The sequence below is a fragment of the Calypte anna genome, chromosome 4, assembly GCF_003957555.1.
Source record: "Calypte anna isolate BGI_N300 chromosome 4, bCalAnn1_v1.p, whole genome shotgun sequence".
Taxonomy (NCBI): domain Eukaryota; kingdom Metazoa; phylum Chordata; class Aves; order Apodiformes; family Trochilidae; genus Calypte; species Calypte anna.
In genome coordinates this window covers 4,694,619-4,719,422 of record NC_044247.1, presented here as the reverse complement: position 1 = coordinate 4,719,422, position 24,804 = coordinate 4,694,619, and the positions used below count along the sequence as shown (strand labels likewise).

The window sequence follows — 24,804 nt, the reverse complement described above, 5'->3', positions numbered from 1 at the left end:
CTAAGCATTATAAAATACTTTATGGCAGATTATGCACACAAAATAAAGAATTAATCTGTAATCTTAATAAGGAATTAATCTTTATTGTGAAAAAAGTTTCATTGTCTTTCACTGACCTCTTCATTAAAAGGGTCATTAGAAAGAAGGGTCATGTATAGCTTTGTGTATAGATAGTCCTGTAATATACCAGATTTTTAAATAGATCATAAAGTAATAAAAGTTTTGTCCTATATTAAGGATATCTTAATATGAAACTGAAATCTGGTTTGCTGATAAATACCAGAGTACTGGTACATGCCAGGAGTGATTGTTGAAGATGCCATTTACCAGTGACCAGAACACTTGCAGTCATGGTTCATTGAACAGTAATTTGACAGAGAAAATAAGGTTATAATCTTTTCAGAAACAAGCTATTGAGCTTTACCAAATTAAGAATTAACTGTCTGGCCAATATGGCTTTGGCAAGCTTTTGCTGAGTTACAAAAAGGCTGTCAGTTTTAAATAAATCAGAGAACATGCACTTTAGAATGTCTGTAGCTGTAGGCTGATCTCTTTCCTTTGTTTTCAGAGACTGCACCATGCTCTGACAATTTAAACAGATCAATGGTTGTAAATGAAGCAAGCCCCAGTATTTTTCATAGTTACCTTATTTCTGTTGCATCAGAGAGAGTTTCACTACTTGTGAAGATATCACCACAACAGAGTATTTTTTCTTTGTTCCTGCCACTGAGCTCTATACAAAATGGCAACTCCATGATTTGAATATTTTGGTTTAGAGCAAAACTTACCCAATGTTCCACAGATCCCTGATGGTTGTGGCTCAGCTTGGTGCCTCTCTTAAGAGGTTAATATTTGCTAAATGCTTTAGAAAGTAAATTGCCTCTGGGAATTAGGTTGTAACACCACCCAGTTAAAAGATACTTGTCAATATTTGCTGAAAATTTCCAGTATTGAAGGCATATTTTGAAGGAAGGTACAAATCAGAGTTCTGCTGGAGGTGTGAGCACCAATGTTTGCCAGCTGGTTTTCAGCTTTCAGCTAAGGATTGAGTGAGTACAGCTCAGATTCTGGTTCCGACTAAAGGGTCTCATAACCTGTCTTGGTTAGGAGGTTCCTTGCTCTTCTGCTGTATTCATATTTCAGTTTCTCCTTTAAAGTCAGCTCACAGTTATCATAAATAACTTCCAGTAATCTACGGAGAATTCATACAGAACTGGGAGCCCTAATAGGCAGAAATCCTGTAAATACTTGGGTCAGTCTGAGTGTTTTCAAGGCTTATGTAATATTCTCTTGGAATACTAATTTTTCATAATGATTGTGCCATTAGATGGTTCTCTGCATTCAGGGGCCAGCAGTTAAGCCTAGAAACTCATGGAGCACATGGAGATGAATTCCAATCTGCTTTTCATTAAGAGAAGCCAACTCTTGTTGTTAGCACATCATGTTTTGTCCTGTGTGCTGACATTTAGGGATTTATATATCTGATCATATGAACTTGTATCTTTCAGATCAATGAAATATTAAATACTACTACTGAATTGGTGCAGTTTGAACACTTATTTTCTCCACTAGGAGAGTGCTCAGCTATGGTTTTCCTCTGCCTGTCCTATGAAAAAAAGCAAACGTAAACAACCCCAAAATCCCTAAAGTAATAAAAACCTGAAAAGTCAGTGTAGCTTCCTAATTAGCTTGGCAAAACTCTTGAACTATTATAGGGTTTTGTTTTTGTTTTTTCATAGCTCAACATTTGACTTCAAGCCTTCTTGCTAGTTCTAAAGTAATTATTAATTTCCATTGTGAGAGACTGTTCAGGTATCTTTCAGTAGATGAACAGGATTGATTTTTCCCTAAAGATATTATTCTTAGTGAAAATGAATCTAGTTGGCTATAATCTACAGAAAGAAACCTTATATTGACATTTTTTTAATGTTAAAAAGAAAGCTATCTTCCTTTAAAATTGACAGAAAATTAGGAAATGAAGATACACAATTAATACCCAGGTAATGCACACTCCATATTTCATTTTTACAAAAATATTGGTTTGACATATTTGGAGTAATGAGAAAAGCTCGTTTGGTTACAGTTGCTGGGGTAAAACTCTACTGTACTTGAACCAACCTAAGTTTAAAAAGAAGATTCTGACTCATTCTGTGATAGAAACTAATTAACTGTCAGTGCCTTTTTCTGAACTCTGAGCCACTGCTTCCTAGAGGCTGCAGAGTCAGGCAGCTCCTCTGCCCTTGCTATTACACTATTAATGTAATTAATATATTAATACTTTACATTAAACATTAAAATTCCCTTGGTCTTAGCAGTGTAGTGTTCAACCCCCTCCAGACCAGGTGTATGCATTGAAAGTGGTGTTAATATCCACATTTAAGAGCAACTTGCTGTGAATTATCACTAGACATAAATGTAGTTTTAGCTGTTTCCTCCAACTAATTTTTTTAACCTTGGTTAAAATTCAGTGGGTACAAAGTGGATTACCTGTTAGTTCAGGGTGTGAATAGCAGAGTTATTGCTGAATATTCACTTTACAGCCCCTTCAAACAGAAGTCATATTCAGAATAGTTAAAATTTCTCATCAGGCCAGTTTTAAATTTCTCTTACTGTTGATGATATAGTGCTTGGGTTTTGCTGTTTCCCTGTGTACTGGGATCAACAGAGAGAGAGCTGAAGAGCAACAGAAGAGCTGTTGCATTTTAATTTGTCTTACTAAGGGTGGTTTCTCTTGTTGTGTGAAGGTCAATGCTGAAACTGGTGCAAAGCCAATGACAAACTCATAATTTTTGCTCTCTCTGGGTGTGCTCTTTCCCTCTCAGTGAATGCCACAAGGCGGGGACTCAGGGGACCAGCATGCTGTCACCAGGTTTTTTTTTGCTGACTTGTGCTTTAACTTCTGCCAAAATCAGGTCCTGAATGTCACTTTTCTGCATGATGGGAAAGGATGCTTGGCCTTGAGAAACTGTTAAAGCTGTAGGTAAAAAAAGGTGACAACCAACCCAACCCAACCCCCCCCCACACACACTTTTTTGTCATAGTTGTTTATATATAAAGCAAAAAACAGGATGAGAACAGTATAATCTACTTACCTTCTACTCTTGGAGTCATACACAGTGATGTTAATGTTTGAGACTAGAACTGTAACATTTATTTTGTGGTGGATTTTTATAGTATGGAAGGTGGTGATTTTTAATATTTAGTTTGCTTATGTGAGTTCTGTACATAACAAGCAAACGTGGGAGAGAAACAGTGGAAATTTCTTTTCCCCAAGAGCATCAAGTCATGAGCTGCTGAGCTTATATGTGTGCTATAGGTGTTAGACAGCTGCCTTTATGTGCTGAAAATCAGGTGGGGAAATAATTGCTTTTAACCACATCTGGCATGTCAAATGTGTTCATCTGAGTATTAGAACTGTGAAATGTATTGTACCATCTCTGTTGTAATAAAGCATCTTGTGACCTCTTAGGTCAAAGCTTGGGAAGTTGTATGTTATGGGGCCTGTTCAGAAAAATGCTTCTGTTATCACTGCCACTTTTGGAACAAAAGAATCACGGTCAAGGCTTTTGAATTTATTAATAAAATTGAAACATACGCTGGCTGTCAGGAAATAAAGCAGCATGGGGTATGTGACAACATAGTAAAAAGCCAAAAAATTTGGATTACTTACATGTTTCTTTTCTGAATGGTTTTAACTAACGTGCACATCTTCTGTTTTGCTCTGAGTTCAGAAGTATTTTTAAAGCCTCTTTGTACAATGCCTATCTGAGCTGACATTTCAGGAAGATCTTTCAGGAGCAAATAGTCAGAATCATGCTAGTTGAATCTGTGGTTCCTTCCCACCCACACTTACAAGTCTCCTTACATTATTTCATAATTTCTTCTTAGAAAGACATGTATAAATTTAGTGACTGGATGTCACTTGAAATTATGTTAGGCTCTGTCCTTGATGTCATTGTATTAAAACCAAAACAAAAAAACCCAAACAAGAGAAAACAGAAAACAAGCAATCAAAACCCCCAAAGAACAAAACAACCACAAAAAAAATCTCAAAAAAACCCAAACAAAAAACCCCAAACCAAAACCAACCCCACTAAAAAACCCCACCAAAAAACCCCACCAAACTCAAAACCCATTCTAGCAGAAAGCAAACAAAAACCATTTTGGGTCATGAGCTGGCAACTGCTTTGCTGCTTTGTTAAACCACTGTATGCATTGTTGGGTTCCAAAGACAGTTTGGAGAGCACTTTTCCAAGGTGGCACACCTTATAAAAATTTATTTTAAATATAATCTGGATTAGTTTTGTAAAAGAGAGGTAAGCACATTTTCTAAAAAGCCAGCACAGTTTTCACATGCTGCAGCACATCCTTATTTATAATTTTTTTTTTTGAGATGTCTGAGGATTTGATTGCTGCACTAGAATTCAGAGCTATTTAGATGTTCCTGAAATCTATTCCTATGTCTGTTTACATAAAATCTCATTGTTTCAAACACATGTACACTGTTGAGTAGTGAATTTGTTTGGAATATGTTTTTATAGCTCACCTTGTGTACCCATGGGTTTGAACAAGGCACAGCAGTGCTGTTGGGGTAATGTGTGAGGTTCAGAAACTGCTCTACACATTCCATTTACCTGAAAAAAAAAAAATATATATATATATATTTTTTTTAAAGAAACAAACCTTTGTTTGGGGAAAAAAACCTTCTGAAAATCTTTTTCACCTGAAGATTCCAAATTTGTGCTTTCCTCCTGAGTGTAAACAAAAGTGGGGGAATGGGTGAAATTGTAAGCACATCTTTTTCAGTTGTTTAAAGCAATTTCTGAAACTTGCTTGGAGGCCAATGTTTAGCCTGCACATTTAAAATTTGTAAAACTTTATATCTGAGGTTTGCAGCAATTATGTTTAACTGCTTGGAATGGTTTTTGAGACATGGAGTCTTTATTAATAATGGAGATGCCCTCATCTGTGGAATAACATCTTATGTTTGTTAATTAATGTTGTGTACATATGCATTATGCCATTATGCATGCTAATATGTAGTACATTAGATCACAGAAATCACAGGAACTAGTTATTAATATTTCTAGAGATTAAATTTATTTACATTTTATAATAATTACACGTTAGGTAGTTAGACTCTCATATGCATATCTCTTTATAGAAGCCTAATTTATATCTCAAGATTACAGTGGAAGGCTAATAAGAGCACAGTTACTTCTGTAATAATTCTACCTAAAACTAATCCTTCCTATCTAGATTTGTGCAGTAATTGGTTGTAATAAAAAACTTAATTATTATTGTCACACTAACAAATTAAAATTATGAAGTTGTTGCCTGTCATAGCCAAATATTGGATATCATGACCTAAATGAGTTATTCTATTGTTCTAAAAGTAACTTGAAATTCCGTTATGTATATTTTTTTTTTACTATGTTCATACTTGAGCAAGATAATGCAAGCCATAGGAATGAAAGTACAGAACTTGAATATTGCACTTAGAATTTGAGTCTTGTAGCTTTCCGTGGCAATCAGGTAAGACACTTGAATTTGGAAACTGGATGAAACACCTGCAAGCATGCAACTATACTGGAAGCACAGATAGAAATAAAATAGTGTGAAAGTGCCTTAATCAGGGAGATGGAGGTGGATGGAAAAGGAAGTTAAAACTGTTTTAGAGAGTGTTAATGCTTCACTGTCCCAGATTAGCTGAAAGGGATCTCTAAGGACTGATTTTATCACCTCCCAACGTTTCACCTCTAACCTCTCCTGTTATATTTCATCCCAGAAGATTGTGGTTTTAATGGACAAGAGCACCGAATGAAAATGATTTTCATCTTAAGGTTTCTTTGTTCTAATCTTAGATCTCTGGTGGAAGAGGAGGATCCTCATATGAAAGTATCTCTTGGTAGCAGCGATATGGGCATCTCTGCCCACCTACAGTCTTCTAAGACAGGGACCACAAGATTTTTCACCAGCAATACTCACAGTTCTGTGGTATTACAGGTAATTATATTTTCTTTTGTCAATATTGATCTTTCTGAGAATTTTGGCTTCTCTAAAGAATGTCTCTCCTCAGTAGACTTTATCAGACTAAAAGCATGTTGTTGTTCTGTGCTGGCAATGCCCACAGGCAAGCATGGCTTGTAACTTACTCTGAGTTAAAGGTTCAACTTTTAGCAGCAGCTTGGAAGAAACACTCTAGCCTATTCCTTGGTTGGTCTATCTGTCCACTCTCAATTTTGAAGAGGTACTGTTGTTTAAACTGTGAAGCCACAGCTGTATCAAAGAAGCTCATTTGAATAGAGTCATGTTATGATGTTAGCCACTTGTCCCATCTCCTGTGTGAAAGCTGCCTCAGGCTGAGAGTTGGGGTTATTCAGTCTGCAGAGGAGAATGCTCTGTGGAGACCTTATTCTTCCAGTTTCTGAAGGGGGCTACAAGAAAGCTTGAGAGGGACATTATAGGATGTGAGGGAGTGATAGGACATGGGGGAATGGGTACAAACTAGAAGACAGCAGATTTAGATTGGAAGTTTGGAAAAAGTTCTTCACCATGAGGGTGGTGAGAGGCTGGAAGAGGTTGCCCAGAGGATGCCCCATCCCTGGAAGATTTTTAAGGCCAGGCTGGATGGGGCTCTGAGCAACCTGATTTAGTGGGAGGTGTCCCTGCCCATGGCAGGGGGGTTGGAACTAGGTGATCTCTAAGGTCCCTTCCAACCCTGAAAATTCTGTGATTCTGTGATGTGATGAGGAAAGCTCCATGCCGTGATAAATTGGTGCTTACTTTTTAGATTTGCTGCCAAAATAGATTACTCAAGTTTTGGATAAAAAATGACCTGTTGTTTGGTTTTGTGGTGGTTTTTTTTTTTTTTAATTCAGAGAAGTTAGTGATTCTTTTGTTCTAGTGTCTAAGGAAAGGCTTCCCTTGTCCGAATGCTAAGCAAAATGTTCAGAACTTACTTCTTCCTCATTGAATTTTCTTCCTCAAAATTTGAGCAAATGGTGAACCTGTCTGTAGTTGTAAAGCCTTGTTTGTGAATAATTATTCTGCTTGTATTCCAATGAATAATTATCTATTACTATATATGGGGGGTAATGGTTATAATATGACAAATTATTCTTTAGATACTTCTTGGAACAACAGTAAATACATAAATAAAAGTAAACAAGTATTTACATAAGGTAAAAGAAAGAGATTCCTACTCTCCTCCCAAATCAGATGAAATTCGAGCACAGATCCTATGAGGAGAGGCTGAGGGAGCTGGGGCTGTTCAGCCTGGAGAAGAGGAGGCTCAGGGGAGACCTCATCACTCTCTACAACTCCCTGAAAGGAGGTTGGAGCCAGGGGGGGGTTGGGCTCTTTTCCCAGGCAACTCTCAGCAAGACAAGAGGGCAGGGTCTCAAGTTGTGCCAGGGGAGGTTTAGGTTGGAGATTAGAAAGAATTTCTTTATGTAGAGGGTGATCAGACATTGGAATGGGTTGCCCAGGGAAGTAGTGGATTCTCCATCCCTGGAGATATTTAGAAGGGACTGGATGTGGCACTCAGTGCCATGGGCTGGGAACTGCAGCGGTGGTTCAAGGGTTGGACTCGATGATCTCTGAGGTCCCTTCCAACCCAGCCAATTCTATGGTTCTATGAATGCTTTACATTATGGTCTCCTTGCAGGGTTTTGACCAGCTGCGAGTGGAAGGTTTGCTGTGTGATGTGACACTTGTTCCAGGAGATGGTGATGAAGTATTTCCAGTTCACAGAGCAATGATGGCTTCAGCAAGTGATTACTTCAAGGCTATGTTCACAGGTAGTTTTCCTTGTTAAAGTAATATGTATTTTTATCTCTCAACTGCCATTGTTTGGACTCTCAGATACATGTTAAATGTGTGTGAATCAACCCAGGACTGCAGACAGCTTTGTATAGTTCTACTCTCTCTACTGTTGCATGTGGCTTTTTAAATTAAACCATAAAATTATATTTTAATTTTATATATCTTTATGAAAGTCTTTCAATCCAATCAAAATGATCATATAAACTTACCTACATGTATTTTCCAGGAGGAATGAAGGAACAGGATTTGATGTGCATTAAGCTTCATGGTGTGAACAAAATAGGCCTAAAGAAGATAATTGATTTTATTTATACTGCAAAACTTTCCCTTAACATGGACAACCTTCAGGACACTCTGGAAGCTGCCAGTTTTTTGCAGATTCTACCTGTCTTGGACTTCTGTAAAGTGTTTCTTATCTCTGGGGTAAGACTTACTGCTTGTTTCACATTTACAGTTATTAGGGGCTCAGTACTTTTTTTTTTTAAAGACCAATGTCTATGTAATAGTAAGAGTTTAATCTAAAACTTGCCAATACTTATAATTTGGATTCACAGAGAATAAGTTTGCTTTGTAGTTTTCCTGAAAATCTTTTTTCTTCTGAGTGTTATGCACAATGTTAGCTTGATAAAAATCTTATATACCACATTAAAATATGAAGGCATTTCAGGATATGTGAATGAAGACTTTGGATGACTCCAGATCTTAGCTCTAAGGCCAAGTTAGATCAGTTTCTAGTGAATAAAAAAAAAATAAATCCTATTCCCATACTCATTAGACTTTTAAATTGCCCAGCATTAAAGGGCAATGACCAGATTGAGTTATACAGTATTAAAATCTTGTAATCTCTCTCATGACCAGAAGGTCATTTAGAGGTTTTTGAGTTGTTAGGCTGCAATCAGGTCATAGTACTCAATCTTTTTAATCTTTTTAATAATCTTTTTTAAAATAACTATGAGATTTGGAAGCTTGAATTCTTTTGGCATTACAAATATACTGAGAATCACAAAGCAGTGGAAGTTGTCAGCATTGAGTAGGACTGATTTGCACAGAGAAAGTATGTGCAAATGAAACTTGAATTGGAATAAGAATTGAATGCAAAAAAAAGCTGCAATTCTCAGCATAAAGCATTTGAAAATTTACTGGCTTTGTCTGTGTACCACAGAGCTTGCTGGAGTGAACTGGAGGGGTTTACTGGAGACCCACTTTAAATTATGTCCCATCCCTGCCATCTTTCTTCCTCCCTCTGCCTTGGATCATAAGTAACCTCAGAAGTGTAGGAGCCAAAGATATAAGAAAGACAGATGCAGCCACAGTGTAAAAAAGATGGTTACTGAGATATGGTCACTCAAATACTGAAATTAAATCGGGTGTGATCCATGCTGCTGAAACATTTCATGTGCTGATTATTTCTAGGAGAAACCCTCCAAGGCTTATTATTAAAAAAAAAAAAAAATTAAAAATCCATGCTATATAAACCCTTACCTTTGTTGTTTGACGTGTTTAATTTTGAACACAGTCTGCTACAGCACCACCTTGGTCCAGTTTTGTTAATTTCTAAGGAGTGTATTCATGGGGCTGAACACTGTAGATAGCTGAAACGTGGCAGTGGAGAGGTAGCTGTGCCATTCTCTTTGGCTCCATTATGACAATACATTTTTAATAGTGTTTCTAAAAAATTTCTAATGGCAAGACCTACTTTTGCATCGTGCTCTGTAACCTTGGGCTGATCACCTCTCCCTTAGCTGTATTTTCCACGTCTGTCTTACAAAGAACTTTACAGAGCTTTTCAAAGATGAAGTGCTGTATAATTGCTATGTATTATAACTGTATCATGTATTTGGCATAATTAATATATACCATCTGTTTGTTACTTGTCTCATTTCTTCGAAATCAGGAATACATTTGGTCTCCTCTTGCAGTCATGAATATATACATTGCACTGAATATGTATTTACTCATGTGTAAATCACCCTAAGCACTGTGAAACGATGAAATATTGCCGATTCTATAGTATTAATTAAATTCTTCATTATCATTTAGACACCAAATTAAGGTAACGTTTTAATTCCTCTTTCTGTTTACCTAATAGGTTTCCTTGGAAAACTGTGTTGAGGTCGGGCGCATTGCCAACACGTATAATCTCACAGAAGTGGATAAATATGTTAATAATTTCATCTTGAAGAATTTCCCCGCGTTATTAAGTACTGGTGAATTTGTGAAACTCCCCTTTGAACGTCTTGCCTTTGTGCTTTCAAGTAATAGCCTTAAGCACTGCACTGAACTTGAACTCTTCAAGGCAGCTTGTCGCTGGTTGCGTTACGAGGAACCGCGGATGGAGTACGCTGCAAAGCTGATGAAGAACATCAGGTTCCCCCTGATGTCCCCCCAGGATCTCATCAACTACGTTCAGACAGTGGACTTCATGAGGACTGACAACACCTGTGTCAACTTGCTTTTGGAAGCCAGCAACTACCAAATGATGCCATACATGCAACCAGTTATGCAGTCGGAGAGAACTGCCATCCGGTCGGACAGCACTCACCTGGTGACACTGGGAGGAGTGCTGAGGCAGCAGCTGGTTGTCAGCAAGGAGTTACGGCTCTACGATGAGAAGGCCCACGAGTGGAAATCCTTAGCTCCCATGGATGCACCCAGGTACCAGCACGGCATCGCCGTCATTGGAAACTTTCTCTACGTCGTCGGGGGCCAGAGCAATTATGACACTAAAGGAAAGACAGCGGTTGACACGGTCTTTAGGTTTGATCCTCGCTACAACAAGTGGATGCAAGTTGCATCTTTAAATGAGAAGAGAACCTTCTTCCACCTAAGTGCCCTCAAAGGACATTTGTATGCAGTCGGTGGGCGAAATGCAGCGGGTGAGCTAGGTGAGTGCTTCTCCTGAAGCCTTGCTTTTTAGTCCTTGGAACACCTATGAATGGGAGAGGGGAAACAAGTTGGAGTTGTTGACATGTGCCTTCTGTCTGGAAATACTGAAAATGCATAAAGAAACTTCTCCGGATGCTGTTAGCAGCTAATTTGAGAAGGTTTTCCACAAAAAGATTTCAAAATATCAAACTATCTATATTGGTACATAATATCCAAGCTTTGACGTAAACGTGTGTCTCTACCTGTATAAATGTGTGTGTATAGAAGTGCAATTATACACACAAAAAAAGTCATTACTTGAGCTGAGAGATCAAACTCACCCATTTCACTCTTGAGGGATATGTGACTTTGTAACCAAAATTCACTGTTGAATGAAAGTTGCATTTGAAAAGACAGAAATTTTGTGGAATGGTAATTTTGAAATGCTAGAAGTGCTGTGGGGTTTTTGTTAGGTTTTTTGGTTGTTTTTTAATGGTAGGGTGATTTGTTTGAATCACAGCTCAGTGAGATTCAGATGTCCTGACATTCTGACCTTTTTAATTAGGGAAAATGCTATATATTGCTTGTCATCTTCTGACTACACAGTTAACTTAGTTACATGAATGACCCTGTCCTACTGCATCATTCTTTGCATCTTGCAAATGATTATTCATTTTACTTGACCAAAAAAAAAAAGAAGGCAAAAATCAATTTTAAAATAAGATGGTTGGAAAGAAAGAATAAATACATGGTAACTTAATTTAACAAAAGAGAATGGCCTGTATTAATCCACTGCTTTTTCTGAAGTCATACTGGTTAGCAGTCACGTCTGAGAGTGTACACTTTGTCTTCATTTAAAAATTGAAGTTTTAGAGTGATTACGCTTGGAATTTTAGCACAATATTATATCTAAACCAGATGTAACATTTCATTATTTTGTTTGCTGCTTTCAGCCCAACCCTTAGCTGTTAGCATGTCAGGGCTTTGTAGCAGCATCTCTTTCTCTTAGGATTGCTTTTTAGAATTACACTCAAAACTTTAAGTACAGTGAGAAACATGTTTAGTTGTACAATACAAATCCTAATTTATTCACATAAACACTTCATTTCATGACCATATTCAGAATTTCTTAGGAAACAAATGCTATATTGCTTCCACTACACAAAACAGGGCTGTTTTTTCTAGAAATTTAAAATCCATTCTAAAATTCTATGAAATGAGACATTTTAAAATACCTCCTGTTTCCAAGAACAGGGGAAACTGTTTTACAGTAGCTTGTTTTCCCTCAACAGCCGTTTTCTGATGCAGATCCAGAGGTTTTTAGAGTTCTTCTTACATGTCACTTTACCTGAAAATACTAATTCTAAAAACAAGCTTAATAACTTGTAAAAGACAAAATGTACCAAGTAATATTAATCTTTGAGCATCAGAAAGTCCTGACCTTAATTAAGTTATTTTCTCATATTAATAGCAGATAATAAGACTGCCATTCTTGTGTATTGTGTAAGCAGAGTAGAGTTGTAGAAATGTTGGTGAAAAAGTTACAAGTCTAAAAAAAATCAATATGAAATAATGATACCACTAAGGCAGTGCAATCTTTGTGTGCAGCAGGCTTTGACCACAGTGTTTTTCTTAAATTAGATCAAGCAGTGTCATTCTCCTGACCTCAACTCTTCTGCAGATTTAATTAAATATAAAATCTACCACCCACCTAAAATTCTTCAGTAAAGATAATTAAAATGCTGCAACGATTTCCACACAAACCTGAAAAATGTCATTGGATCATTCTGCAGGAAGAGCACTCTATAAATGTTAAATATTGTAGCTGTCTGGTGCTTCGATCTGGGGCTTCAATTTCTTTGCTTGTTAATTGTGAAGCAAGTCACTTTTCATTTTCATGTTTCTTTCATAAACCTTGACAACTGGAAGATGAAATCCAGCTTAAACTTCCCATTCTCTTCAGATGACAAAAACTCTTCATAGAGAAGGTCAAATGTGTGTTGGACAGGTATGAAAGAAGTTGCCCTTGGGTTCAAACTAATTTCAGTCTGTTGCTAGAGACAAAACAATTCCCAAAACCTGAATTCAGCTTTCTGGAAGATCAGCTTTTATGGAAAGAGGCCAAAGAGATGAAAGTTACTAAAATGAATTTATTTAGCATTTCTTCTCTTGACATTCAATGGAATAAAAATAACACTATTTTTGAGGCTCTCTGTCAAGCCTTCCCAAAACAGTTTTCAAATGTTTAATCTTCTGAAAACTTTTAAAATACCACTTTCTGCCTCAGTAGTTTGTCCTTTAGCAATAATTAACAATTCCTATTCAAATAGTGCATTCCACTGAGAAATGCTTGGCTCATTGATAAGGATGGGTGAATCTGTACCTATGTGGTAAATGCAGTGGAATCTGGTAAATGTCTTTGAAACACACTCATTTATGAGATTATAATTCAGATTTCTTGACCTTGTGCTGTTTTAGAATGATTAGAATTAATCCTGTGACATCTAGAAGGATTGTGCATAATTCTGGTTGGTTCTTTTGAAACGTCAAAGTTGACACCTGCCAAAGCTATTCCCAGAAGGAAGAAGGAACATCACTCCAGCATGAGGAGGAGCACAGCCTGGAGAAGGCAGCTGTGCAAAAGGAAACACTTTTTGGAAATAGAGACAAAGTGAAAACCAAGTGTGGTTCACAGAGACACTCAAGAGCCATTACAGATCAGTTAAAGGTCAGCCAGACAAACAGGCCCAGTCAGCAGGGGTTCATGGAAGGCAGATCCTGCTTGACAAACCTGATCTCATTCTATGACAAGATGAGCTGCTTAGTGGATGAGGGAAAGGCTGTTTATGCAGGCTACCTGGACTTCAGTAAAGCCTTTGACACTGTCCCCCATAACATCCTCATGGAAAAGCTGGCTGCCCAAGGCTTCTTGGATGGCCATAAACTCTGCTGGGTTAAACACTGGCTGGATAGCCAGGCCCAAAGAGTTGTGGTCAATGGAGTTAAATCCAGGTGGCAGCCAGTCAGGAGTGGTGCCCCCAGGGCTCAGTGCTGGGGCCACTCCTATTTAACACCTTTATTAATGATCTTGATGAGGAAATCCAATGCACCCTTAGTAAGTTCATAGATGACACTAGGTCAGGAGGGAGTGTTGGTCTGCTGAGGGGCAGAAAAGCTTTAGAGAGGGACCTGGACAGACTGGATCACTGGGCTGAGAACAACTGGATGGAAGTCAGTGAGGCCAAGTGTTGGGTCCTGCATTTGGATCCCAACAACCCCAGGCAGTGTTACAGGCTTGGAGAAGAGTGGCTGGAAAGCTGCCTGGCAGAAAAGGACCTTGGTGTATTGATTGACAGTTGGCTGAATATCAGCCAGCAATGTGCCCAGGTGGCCAGGAAAGCCAATGGCATTCTGGCTTGTATCAGAAACTATGTGACCAGCAGGACCAGGGAAGTGATCCTGACCCTGTACTTGGCACTGGTGAGGCACCACCTCGAGTTCTGTGTTCAGTTTTGGGCACCTCAATACAAAAAGGACATTGAGGTGTTGGAGCAAGTCCAAAGAAGGGCAACAAAGGTAGTGAAGGGTTTGGCAAACATCCCCTATGAGGAGTGACTGAGTGTGTTTGGGCTGTATAGTGTGGGGAAATGGAGGCTTAGAGGAGAGCTTCTCACTCTTTACAAACGCCTAAAAGGCTGTAGTGAGAGTGGGGTTGGTCTCTTCTCACTGGTGACAGATGACAGGACAAGGGGAAATGGCTTCCAATTGTGTCAGGGGAGATTTAGGTTGGATATCAGGAGAAACGTCTTTACAGAAAGGGTTGTTAAGCACTGGAACAGGCAGTTCAGGGAGGTGGTTGAGTCTCCCTCCCTGCATGTGTTTAAAAATTGGCTGGATGTGGTGCCTGGGGACATGGTTTAGTGGTGGGTGATTGGGAACAGGGTTAGGACAAGGCTGGATTCAATGATTTGAGGGTCTTTTCCAGCCTGAGCATTTCTATGATTCTATCATGAAGCAGAGCTCATCAGTGATTTCTAGTTGTGCTGTTACCAGATACTGTTTTTTTCAGACAAGTAGATCTTTGTAGGTTTTGGTTTTTTTTTCTAGAGGTTCAGTTGTGGTGCCTGATGAAGATGGCAGAAGCTGTGCTTTTAAGCATTAGAAAGCTTGTGCAGATGGGTGCTTTTCCCATGCTTCACACTTGAGTGGAGTTTGAGATTTTAATTAATATGGACATGCCTGAGCACTTTAGGGGATGTTGAGTTGTGCCTATACCACACACATTCGTTGGTAACTTCATCATCATTCTGCAATAAAGACATAAAGGGAATAAATCTAGTCCACAGCAGGACAGTTTCATGTTTTTTTGATCCCTTGCCCAACAATTGGGAAGGCATTTATTTGTCAAGTTTCCTCTGTGATGCTTAACCCTTAATTCAAGCAACTCCTTGTTTTTGTAAAAATTGCTCTTGTGAGTCTCGATATATTAAATGTTGCAATTGAAGAAGAAAAGTGTGTCCCAGTTGAGCTGTTTGCTGTCAGTGCAGTACTGGGACTATCAAACCAGAGTGTGGAGGACCTGGCAGGTGGCTCAGCCCTTCTAGGTACAGACTTACTCAGAGCTGTGTTTAATTTAACCAAGTCAGCTCTTGAGTTCTACAGAAGCAACCTGTATTACAGAAATAATGTAACTAAGATCCAGGGTTTTGGAACATCACGTGCAGTTGCTAAGTGCTGCTCTAATAAATATCAAGACACATTGTAAGCTTCTGATAGAGAAGTGGTAAATATCTGAATATTCCTCAAATAGCATCACAGATGGTACTATAAAATGATTGCAGACAGAGCATCCCTTGGGACTGCCAAAGCTTTGTGGGGGTTTTGAGATTGCTTAATTCCATTAAAATGAGGCCTGTGTTCCCTGACTTACTGTAATGAACAGATCAGAAGTTCAACTGTTAAACATAAATAAAGCCTGCTGTTGGGAGAATGAATCCATCAGTCTCATGCTGTATAGGATATATACTTCAGTTAAGTAGCAGTTCTTTTGAGTGTTTTGTGAACTGTGCTATGTCTGGAGATAATGTAGAGAACATTCTGATGCCTCTGTTAAATTGCCAGGCACCTTTACTACTTGGCAATTTGAATATTTTTTTCTTTTCAGTACTGGGGAAATATTGTTAGAGAAGTGGAATGACCTTACAAGGTAATGAGGGAAATACCATGCAGAACAATCAAGCAGAACAATTGGGTTTTTTTCAGATGATAAATAATTAGATTTGTTTGATCTCAGTCGGGATGGTTTGTCTGAAACACTGTTAAACAGTACTTCAGCTCTATTGGTAGTGTTCAAGAGAATTTTGAAGCTGCATCAGAAAGTGATGTATCTTGTAGTCAGCAGTGTCCTTTCTGAGATAACTGATGTCTTGAGAGCATGGTGATAGTGGTGTAGCAGCAATGTATACCAGTTTCTGAATGTTTTCTCTTCTCTTGTTAGAGTGAACTTTTGGCAATGGTTTCTCTCTTAAATGCAATCTGTAGTTCAGGGTGAGATAAACAGTTGTCCAGAGCTGAATGTCATCTTAATCTGGTTGCTGCTAGCTTTGTGATTGCTTTGCACATATTTGGCTCTTCTTGTCCTTACAGTATATTAGAAATACAAGTTCCTCACCTCAGCATGGAGTGGAAGTGCTATGGGAAGGAGGATGCCTTTTTTATGTGAAACTAAGTAAAAAGATGATTTAGGTGCTTCATAGCAGAGAGCAGCAGGTCGGGAGGGTCTGGGACAGCTGTGGTTATGTGCATGTCAAACCTGGTTTTCCCTGTTCTTGAAAAAAAAAAAAAATTAAGAGATTTTTTTACTTCATTTAAAAAAATAATTTAAAAAAATCAAGCCTGACTGTAAAAAGTTTCATTGTAAAAAAATGCTTGAATGCCTTTTGGTACCTTTCCTTATGCAGACTTTAATCTACTTGTATGTGTTTAAGGTGAAAGGCAGCTTGAGGCTCATTTCAAATGGCTGAGGTAGGAAATGTAATAACAATAAGGAAGATGATAGAAAGTGTTTCGTGAAGAACTGGTATTTTAGAGTAAGTTTAGGACTTGCCCATATTGGGCAGGTTTTTTTTTTAAATCACAAAATTATCATGTCAACAGGAGTGCTCAGATACACTTCACTTTAGTTACTTTGTCATTTTTTAATTTGTCTCCATCTTACAAAGCCATGAGATGGTGGGCATAACTGGGGATCCTTTCAGGCTTTCATTGATTGCTAAACAATTTAAAGAATATGAAATTAATTATCATACTTGTATATCAATGTCTATAATTTGTTCTGACAGAAACAGTAGTGTAGTGTATTTCACCTTATATATGAACTTAATGTTCTGGACTAGCATTTCTCTTTATTTCCTAAATTTACATTTCAGCTTCTGGGTGGGTAAAAAAGAAAATCTGATGTCATGTTTAGCAATTCTTATTTATAATGTAGATTAAAAAAAAACAAACAAAACCTTAGATGGTACTGAACTGCTTGTCAGACAGTATTCCTGACACTGGAACTGGAACCTTTTATTTTGAGTGTGTCTACTTAAAATACTTATTCCATGGAATTAGAAAATGTCATCCTGTTTTGCATCTATAAGGGGGATCATATATTCACCATGAAAGGTGAAGATCACTGTAATGTGTTTTTTGCTAAATTGTCCCTCCCTAGGGATTTTTTGCAGGTAGTTTGAGACCATAGCTATACTTCAGTCTTCCAAAATGCAGTGAAGAGTTTGGAGTTCAGGCAGAGGTGTGCCTTGTAGCCACTGTGTTACAGCATTGCTAATTCTGCAAGTGTAACAATAACTGTTTCTCTAAAGCCTTTAAAATGGCAAGTTTCCAAGCTTTTAGATTTTCTTTTTTGTCTTTTTAAGTTGATGTGTAATCCTGGACTGTAAGTCACCATCACTGATTTCATAGAGATGGCTCAGATTTTCTGCTCTTGATTCAATGAAAAGTTTGTTCTAGAGGAAGTAAAATGCCACTTTCAAAGACAGATTCAATTTTGTACACATGTCTGTACACATCTCTCTTCAGAGATTAAGCATTGTGTAGCAAGCATTAGAATCTGATTTAATTGTTGAAAATAAGATTTAATTTGTCTTGAAGATAACACAGTTATTGATAATTGCTCTGTGCATCATAAGGTCATTGTATTACAGGATTTTTCAGGAGCTTTGCCCCTCTGGTCATAACTGTACACTTCAAGCTGCCAGTCTACACAACTTGCTCAGCTCCATTATTAAATCTGTTTTCTATTTCTATTCTATGTGCTTATTACAGAGCCCTTTACCTGCAGCCTTGTATCTCTTCCATCTCTCTTTGAAGAAAGGATTCCTCAGAAATGTTTTCTACAAGAACACCTGGGCTCTAAGTTTCTTTTTAACTTATTACTAACCTCTGCAATTTCTGATTTGATAAATCTTTTGATCATTTCAGCATTCAAACTCACAAAGAAAACTGCACAAATGGCACAGGAGCTGCTTCTCTCCATTCAAGATTCAGGGGTGTTTCATCATCATCTTGGTTTTTGTGAACTGTCTGAATTAGTGAGTTGCCTGTGCTGTGCTGGATGTTGCTGTGCAAGTACTTAATAAAAAGTTGCAAGGCAATAGAAGAGGAGTCAGCAGTTGCTGCTCCCATTTTGAAAGCATGGGACGATTTCAGTGAGAAATACCAAGAAACAAATCTAGCTTAATTTTCTTCATGAGTGGGACACAGCTGAAGACTTGGCTCTGTTCTGATTGCCAGATTCGTTGATCTTCTTTGACACAGATTTAAGTTTACTCCCTGTCTCTTTATGGCAGACACTTAAGGTACAAGAGAAAAGGGCAGGATGCTGAGTTCACCCAGCTGTGCCATTTTGTCTGGTGTTCCACAGCAAGGTTTGTGAGCTGGAGCAGGTTGTGTGTCAAGCAGAAACACGAATGAGACAACTGGAAAGCAAGAGTCCAAGAGGGTTTTTTCTTCCTTGCTGTTCCTGTGGGACAGTGTTTGAGGCTTTTCTCTGTTGTCACTCGACATAATGCTCAGTAATTCCTTTGACAGTCTCTCAGCTGCACTATGTTTCTTATTGCTGTTTCCTCTGTTTCTGAATATATTACTGCCACTGTGAGTGTAGTCAAAATCACACACTTCAATATCTTTATATTCTCATTTGTTTTAAACAGCCACTGTGGAATGTTACAATCCCAGGATGAATGAGTGGAGCTATGTTGCAAAAATGAACGAACCACATTATGGCCATGCTGGAACTGTGTATGGGGGATTAATGTACATTTCAGGTAAATAATTCCTATGATCATACAATCTCTGTGAAACAATTACGTGCCTGATTTTTCCTATTTCAGTGGGAGACAATAAAGATAAGTCTCTCGTTGCACTAGGTTTGTCATGGTTTAAGCATTGATGCAATTTCATATGAAGCCAGTGAAGCAGCATATATACTGTAGAGTCTGAGAAAATAATTTTAGATAATATTATGTGTTTACACAGTAAATGAGAGCTCTGAATTTCAAAGCTGTGCTTCACTTTAACTCTCAGAATACATTTTTCTGTCTGGCAACACCACATACATATATTTGTATATTAATAACCATTAAACACATTCTGTGATATTTTTGGAAAGCTTTAGAATTTTTAATACTTTGTAGAAGAACATGTCCCTGTACTGAGCTTATGGAAAGGGATAAATTTTCATGTTAATCACCATATACAGTCTGTATTTTAACTGGTCTTTCATTTGTGATACACTTATATGTCACCAAGGTTACAGTTTCATTCCATTTTTCTTGTAAATTGGGGGCACTAGGTTTTCTGAAACTGATGGTATCCTTTCTGATATCTGCTCAGTTTTTAAAGATTCTATCTATCTTTCAGTGATCTCTGCAGAGATCAAAGACCTGTGTATGCTCTACTGCAATTTCAAGGGATGTTTTATAAAAACTAAGCTGAAATTCAGGGCAGGAGATGGGAAAAGGTTGCTGAGCTGTAAAGAGCTGGTGAGGAAAAGCACTGGAGCAGATTGATCCTTGGGGTATTTTGAATAAGGCAGCCTCCTGCCTGTAGACTAGGAGGGGTTTCTTTTAAAATCTACCATAAAGTACAGCTTCTTATTTTTCTATGTCCAAGTTCATTAGGCTACCTCCTAATCCTTATGCTGCTATTTGTACTTTTCTTGCCCATTTTGCTTGTTTTACTTCAGGCAGCACTTACAGATACTCCCTGCTGTGTTTTTTCATGTAAATGCTCTGTATTTCCCACAGATTTTTCTTTTTCACTTTTTCTTGCAGATATCCCTGTGACTCTAAACACTTTTGGAATTGAAAATGTGATGATTGGTTCCTTTGTCATTAAAGCCTCTTATCTGTGACAGGCTCCCAAGTGCTGTCACTACCAGTTGTCATTAAATGTCAGAGCTGGACAGTCCTCTTATTTTTCCTGTATTTAATTCTTGCTGTCCTATTGAAGAATTAAGTACTTTTCTTGCAATAACTCCTGTAGACACCATGGCATCTCTTGCCACTAATAATCCAAGCATAATAACTCAGTGTGGAATTGTTAGCCTGGCAGGAGGTTGTTTAGTAGCAGTATATTCTCTGTGTATTTTTTGGCATCTCAAATCTAGTTGCATTATGGTCTTAAACCATAGCTAATAAGCCTACAGTGTCTGAAATTGGTGTGACTGCTTTCTGACCTTTCTAGTGACCTTCTCAAAAGGTGGAACATTGCATCCACTGAAGGGAAATTGTCCTGTGATGTCCCCTCAAGCCTCTCAAACTGCTTTTGCAGGGAACCATGGAGAAGGTCAAGAGACCCATAGGCATCTGTTAACAGAAGAGTATTAGAAATCTGTGTCCTCTCTCTTGAGTTCAAGTTGATTAAAAAAGTTTTATGAAGAAAATTCTGCTATGTGATAGGACCACTCAGAACACAACAGCATAGTAACAAAATTTGAAAGGGAAATGCATTTCTGTTTTCTTAATAGTAAGAAATGAAACTAGCAAACTGAACAAATATAAGCAAAGAAATGTTTTTTCTAAAAGGAAGCATAGAAAACAATTTTTTTTTCCTTTTAAAGTGCCAGTATCATCTTACAATATGAGACATGGCTTCTTTCCATATTTATATGTAAAGGGACAAGGTGTATTAAAAATGTCATTTTGAAACAGAGCACATACAGAAACCTGAGCTAATGAATGGGATGTGAAGAGGTTTTAGGGAAGACTGGATTAATTAATGAAAAATCGTGGTTCTACTATTTACAGCTTATTAGGGTGAGCACTGCTCTAACATTTCTTTTCTTTCTCTAGGAGGAATCACCCATGATACTTTCCAAAAGGAACTTATGTGTTTTGACCCTGACACAGACAAATGGACTCAGAAGGCTCCAATGACGACAGTCAGAGGTCTGCACTGCATGTGCACTGTAGGAGACAAGCTCTATGTTATTGGTGGAAATCACTTTAGAGGAACAAGTGATTATGATGATGTTCTGAGCTGTGAATATTATTCACCAACGCTGGACCAGTGGACTCCAATTGCTGCCATGTTACGTGGGCAAAGTGATGTTGGGGTTGCTGTCTTTGAAAATAAAATCTATGTTGTTGGAGGATATTCTTGGAATAATCGGTGTATGGTGGAAATAGTTCAGAAATATGATCCAGAAAAAGATGAGTGGCATAAAGTGTTTGACCTTCCAGAATCCCTTGGTGGCATTCGAGCCTGCACTCTTACTGTTTTCCCACCGGAGGACAATACGGGGTCACCATCCAGAGAATCTCCTCTTTCAGCACCTTAGAAACATCCCTTGACTTATGATGTTGTAGTAACACCTTTGCACTGCATCATGGAGTCTTATTTTTCTTCAGTAGTTCCTGTTAGGCTTAGCCTACAGCATTTTGAACGCTTACTGGGGAAAAAAACAAAAAGAAACAACAAAACTTTGACGTTATTTGTGCTGTGTGTTTGTCAAGTGGTTAACAAAAAAAAGACACACTCACCCAAGCCAAATGTTTAACAAATGAGAAGATAATGTCTGTAAAATGTATGAGCTAGGTACGTTATTAATGTTGTGTGTTGGGTGTGAGGTACCTTATAGCTTACATTTGGAAGCCCATGAAGTCAAATTTGAAGACTTAGTATTAAAAATATTCTGTCACTAAATGTCATAGTTAAAAACATTTTTCCTTTCATTTTTTTGCTGGAAAGGGGAGGTAGAACACATCAATGTGAACTATGACAGAAGGTTGCCAAGGAGCCTGAGCTATCTCCCTCTTTTCACAGGCTGTTTTTGACATATCTGTTCAACCACCTGACTTTGTGGGTGCTTTCAGAGCATATGAAGTTTCTTAGGCAGAGGGGAGAAATAATTTTAAATCATTATCACTATACAGGAAGTGAACCTTGTAGAGGCTGGGATTTTATAACACATATCAATTGTTTTTCCTGAGTCAGTTGAGTGATGCTTCAAACAAAAGATTTAAAATGTTTGGAGTTTTTAATTTGGTTTTTTTTTTCAGGAACTGGCTTCTGCTTGCATGGGAGCACACACTATTAACAAATGGAAATTCAGTGCAGTTGTATAGTCTGTTGTATGTCTGTACTGAATATAGGTAGATAAGGGCTAGAAATGTTAACTTAAGCCACTGAATTTGACCAAATCATTCCATCAGATAAAATTTAATCTACCTTCTTTTCCTTTACTGTTAAGGTGACTTGCATAATGTGTCCTCTGTATAGTTAATAAGGTTATTTAGCACAAAGTGCAGCTTCAGCGAGAGAGCTGCTTTTGCTCAGTGAACTTGGACTACCACATTTTACCTTCTTTTGTTCAATAAAACTTTTAACTGCAGTTATTCAGTCTAAGCTACCTCATTAATGTATTTTGTTTTCTTCCTCTGCCTCACCCTCTTCAGGATACACATGATGTGGTTAGATTAATTGCTAGGAAACCAATGCAGAAATAATGATCAATATAGGTGTTTTTGACCTACTTTTAAGAAGCTGTTTTGGCCTAATATGTTCATTTTATTGTTAAGCACTGACAAAAGAACAAACAGTCATTTTTGTTTGTTTGTTTCCTTGGACAGCTATTGCTTATGTGTGCAGTCATACAGATTTACAGAGGTTTTTTATGTGCTCCAAAATGAGGTGACTGCTGCAGCTCCAAGTGTTCATACAAGGCTTGTTCTGAACTTCCCGTAACATCTGAACTTCCCTACAAGTATTTTTGGGAATGGACACAGAAGAGCATAGTCTGAGGAAAAACTGTTTGGATCCATTAGCTGACTTCATTGTGCTATTACCAGTAACCATGTCAAGTTTAAGAGACTTCTGTTGGGAGTATGCTATTTGTATTTTGTCCCTGCTTGATACATCAAGCAGCAGTATTACTGTGGTGTCAATTTTGGAATTACTGATATTTATTTTTTATGCTTTTTGCTAGTAGTGATCACTACCAAGACATATATGTAGGCTTTAGGTTTTATGATTGTTTTTTCTAAAACCAAAAGCAGTTGTTTCATTTAAAAAAATAATAATCTATAATAATCTTAATTCTGCCTAGCTGTGCAGGGTTGTTACAGGTGTCAGTAGTGGCACCAGTGGATGCTCTTGGAAAGCAGTAAATCAAGAAAAATTAGCTCAGCATCTTAAAAATACTCTTCTAGTGCTGTGCAAATGGAAAATGTTGCTCTGTTGTTTTGTTTCAGTCATCAGTATCAGTGTCCCATGCTACTATTTTTTTTTCTAGCTCAGAGACCAGATTTTTCAAGCCTAATTTGGTTTAAATCCCCTGAAATACATATTTCATTTCTATTTTATTAATTAAACTCAAAATCAGTCAAAGTCATTGCTATTCCTTTTGTATAATGTATTTATATCCTGCTGTCTGCATGCTGGGGATGAGGAGATGCACTGGATAAAAGTGGGTGTCTCCTTTGGTATTCCTCATCCAGAATGAGCAGATTCTGACTGGTAGGAGGTGGCTGGAAGTCAAAATGTCCATGGTTTGTGTCTGAGCTTTGAGAACAGGCCAGGAGCTGGTAGATAGCCACAATGTCAGGATTTTATTTTATTTTTTTAATGATTCATTATCCATTCTACTTAAAGTGGAAGAATTCTTTCTGAATGTCATTTTCTCATCAGTGTTGCACATAGCAGAGTGATTAAATGTAGTGCTTCAATCAAATTAATCTTTGAGGTTTTTTTCTTACATCTCCCTCTGGATTAAAGTGCTCATAATGACATCAGTTAACATCTACTCACCGGGACTGAAAAGTAAACATGAAACATTTGCCAAAAACTGAAGTATCTTTTCTTTTGTAATGCAGTGTAAAATGATTTGGGGCTATTTACATCTTTCTTAACCATAGCATAACAAACCCTTTCTGTCTCAGAGTCTACAGCTATAAGTTTGGCAGATAGTCTTCATTTTCAATAAGGCAGTTTTAATGAAGAGTAAGCCCATCATAGTATCTAGAGCCAGTAGTATCCAGATGTTAAGCAGCTGCCTTTTTTTTTGTGAATCTTGAATGCTTTTAATTTTGCAGCCTAGTACCTAAATTAGAAAAGCATCTGGATGAAAAGCAATTAATAAATATTTATTCTAAATGCAGCCAAGACTGCAATCTCTGTTTTGGACTTGCCTTTTTTGGTGCCCAATTAGCAGCAAATGCCAAAGGTGTTGACATTCTGGAAGGGATGATCTGGAATGGGCATTGCCACCTTGTGTTTTATTTTGAATCTTGAATTGCAGGGGTTGTTTTCCTCATCTTTGGGAGTGTTTATTGCTGCTATTTGGGTTTTTTTACTTTTTATGGGTAGTGCCTCTCTGAATCTAAGGTGAGAGTGAAAGGTTCAGTTGGTTCTTTCTGAGTTAGCTACATGCTGACAGCCTATCCCTTTCTGCATTAAAAAGTTTTGCATTCAGGGCTCAGTTTCCTAAGGATTTAGGAGAATTGAGTTTGCAGTGTGAAAAGAGCTTTGGAAAGATGCAAAGCTACTAAACTTGCAGAGTAAAATTACAATTCTAGGCAGTAAAAAAGCATTTTTTCGAGTCTGTTA

General features: G+C 37.8%; 1 protein-coding gene across 7 annotated transcripts in view; it reads left to right on the top strand.

The window, feature by feature from the left end:
* KLHL13 (kelch like family member 13) overlaps window positions 1-24,099 on the top strand; it is a 69,020-nt gene extending 44,921 nt beyond the window's left edge. For all 7 annotated transcript variants that reach the window (XM_030448946.1, XM_030448947.1, XM_030448945.1 and 4 more), the window contains 6 exons: window positions 5,865-6,006; window positions 7,670-7,802; window positions 8,054-8,250; window positions 9,917-10,712; window positions 18,909-19,022; window positions 21,051-24,099. In XM_030448946.1, coding sequence (XP_030304806.1) covers window positions 5,865-6,006; window positions 7,670-7,802; window positions 8,054-8,250; window positions 9,917-10,712; window positions 18,909-19,022; window positions 21,051-21,538 — 1,870 coding nt within the window. In that variant the 3' untranslated portion in view covers window positions 21,539-24,099. The remainder of the gene's footprint in view (window positions 1-5,864; window positions 6,007-7,669; window positions 7,803-8,053; window positions 8,251-9,916; window positions 10,713-18,908; window positions 19,023-21,050) is intronic.
* The last annotated feature ends 705 nt before the right edge of the window (window positions 24,100-24,804 follow it).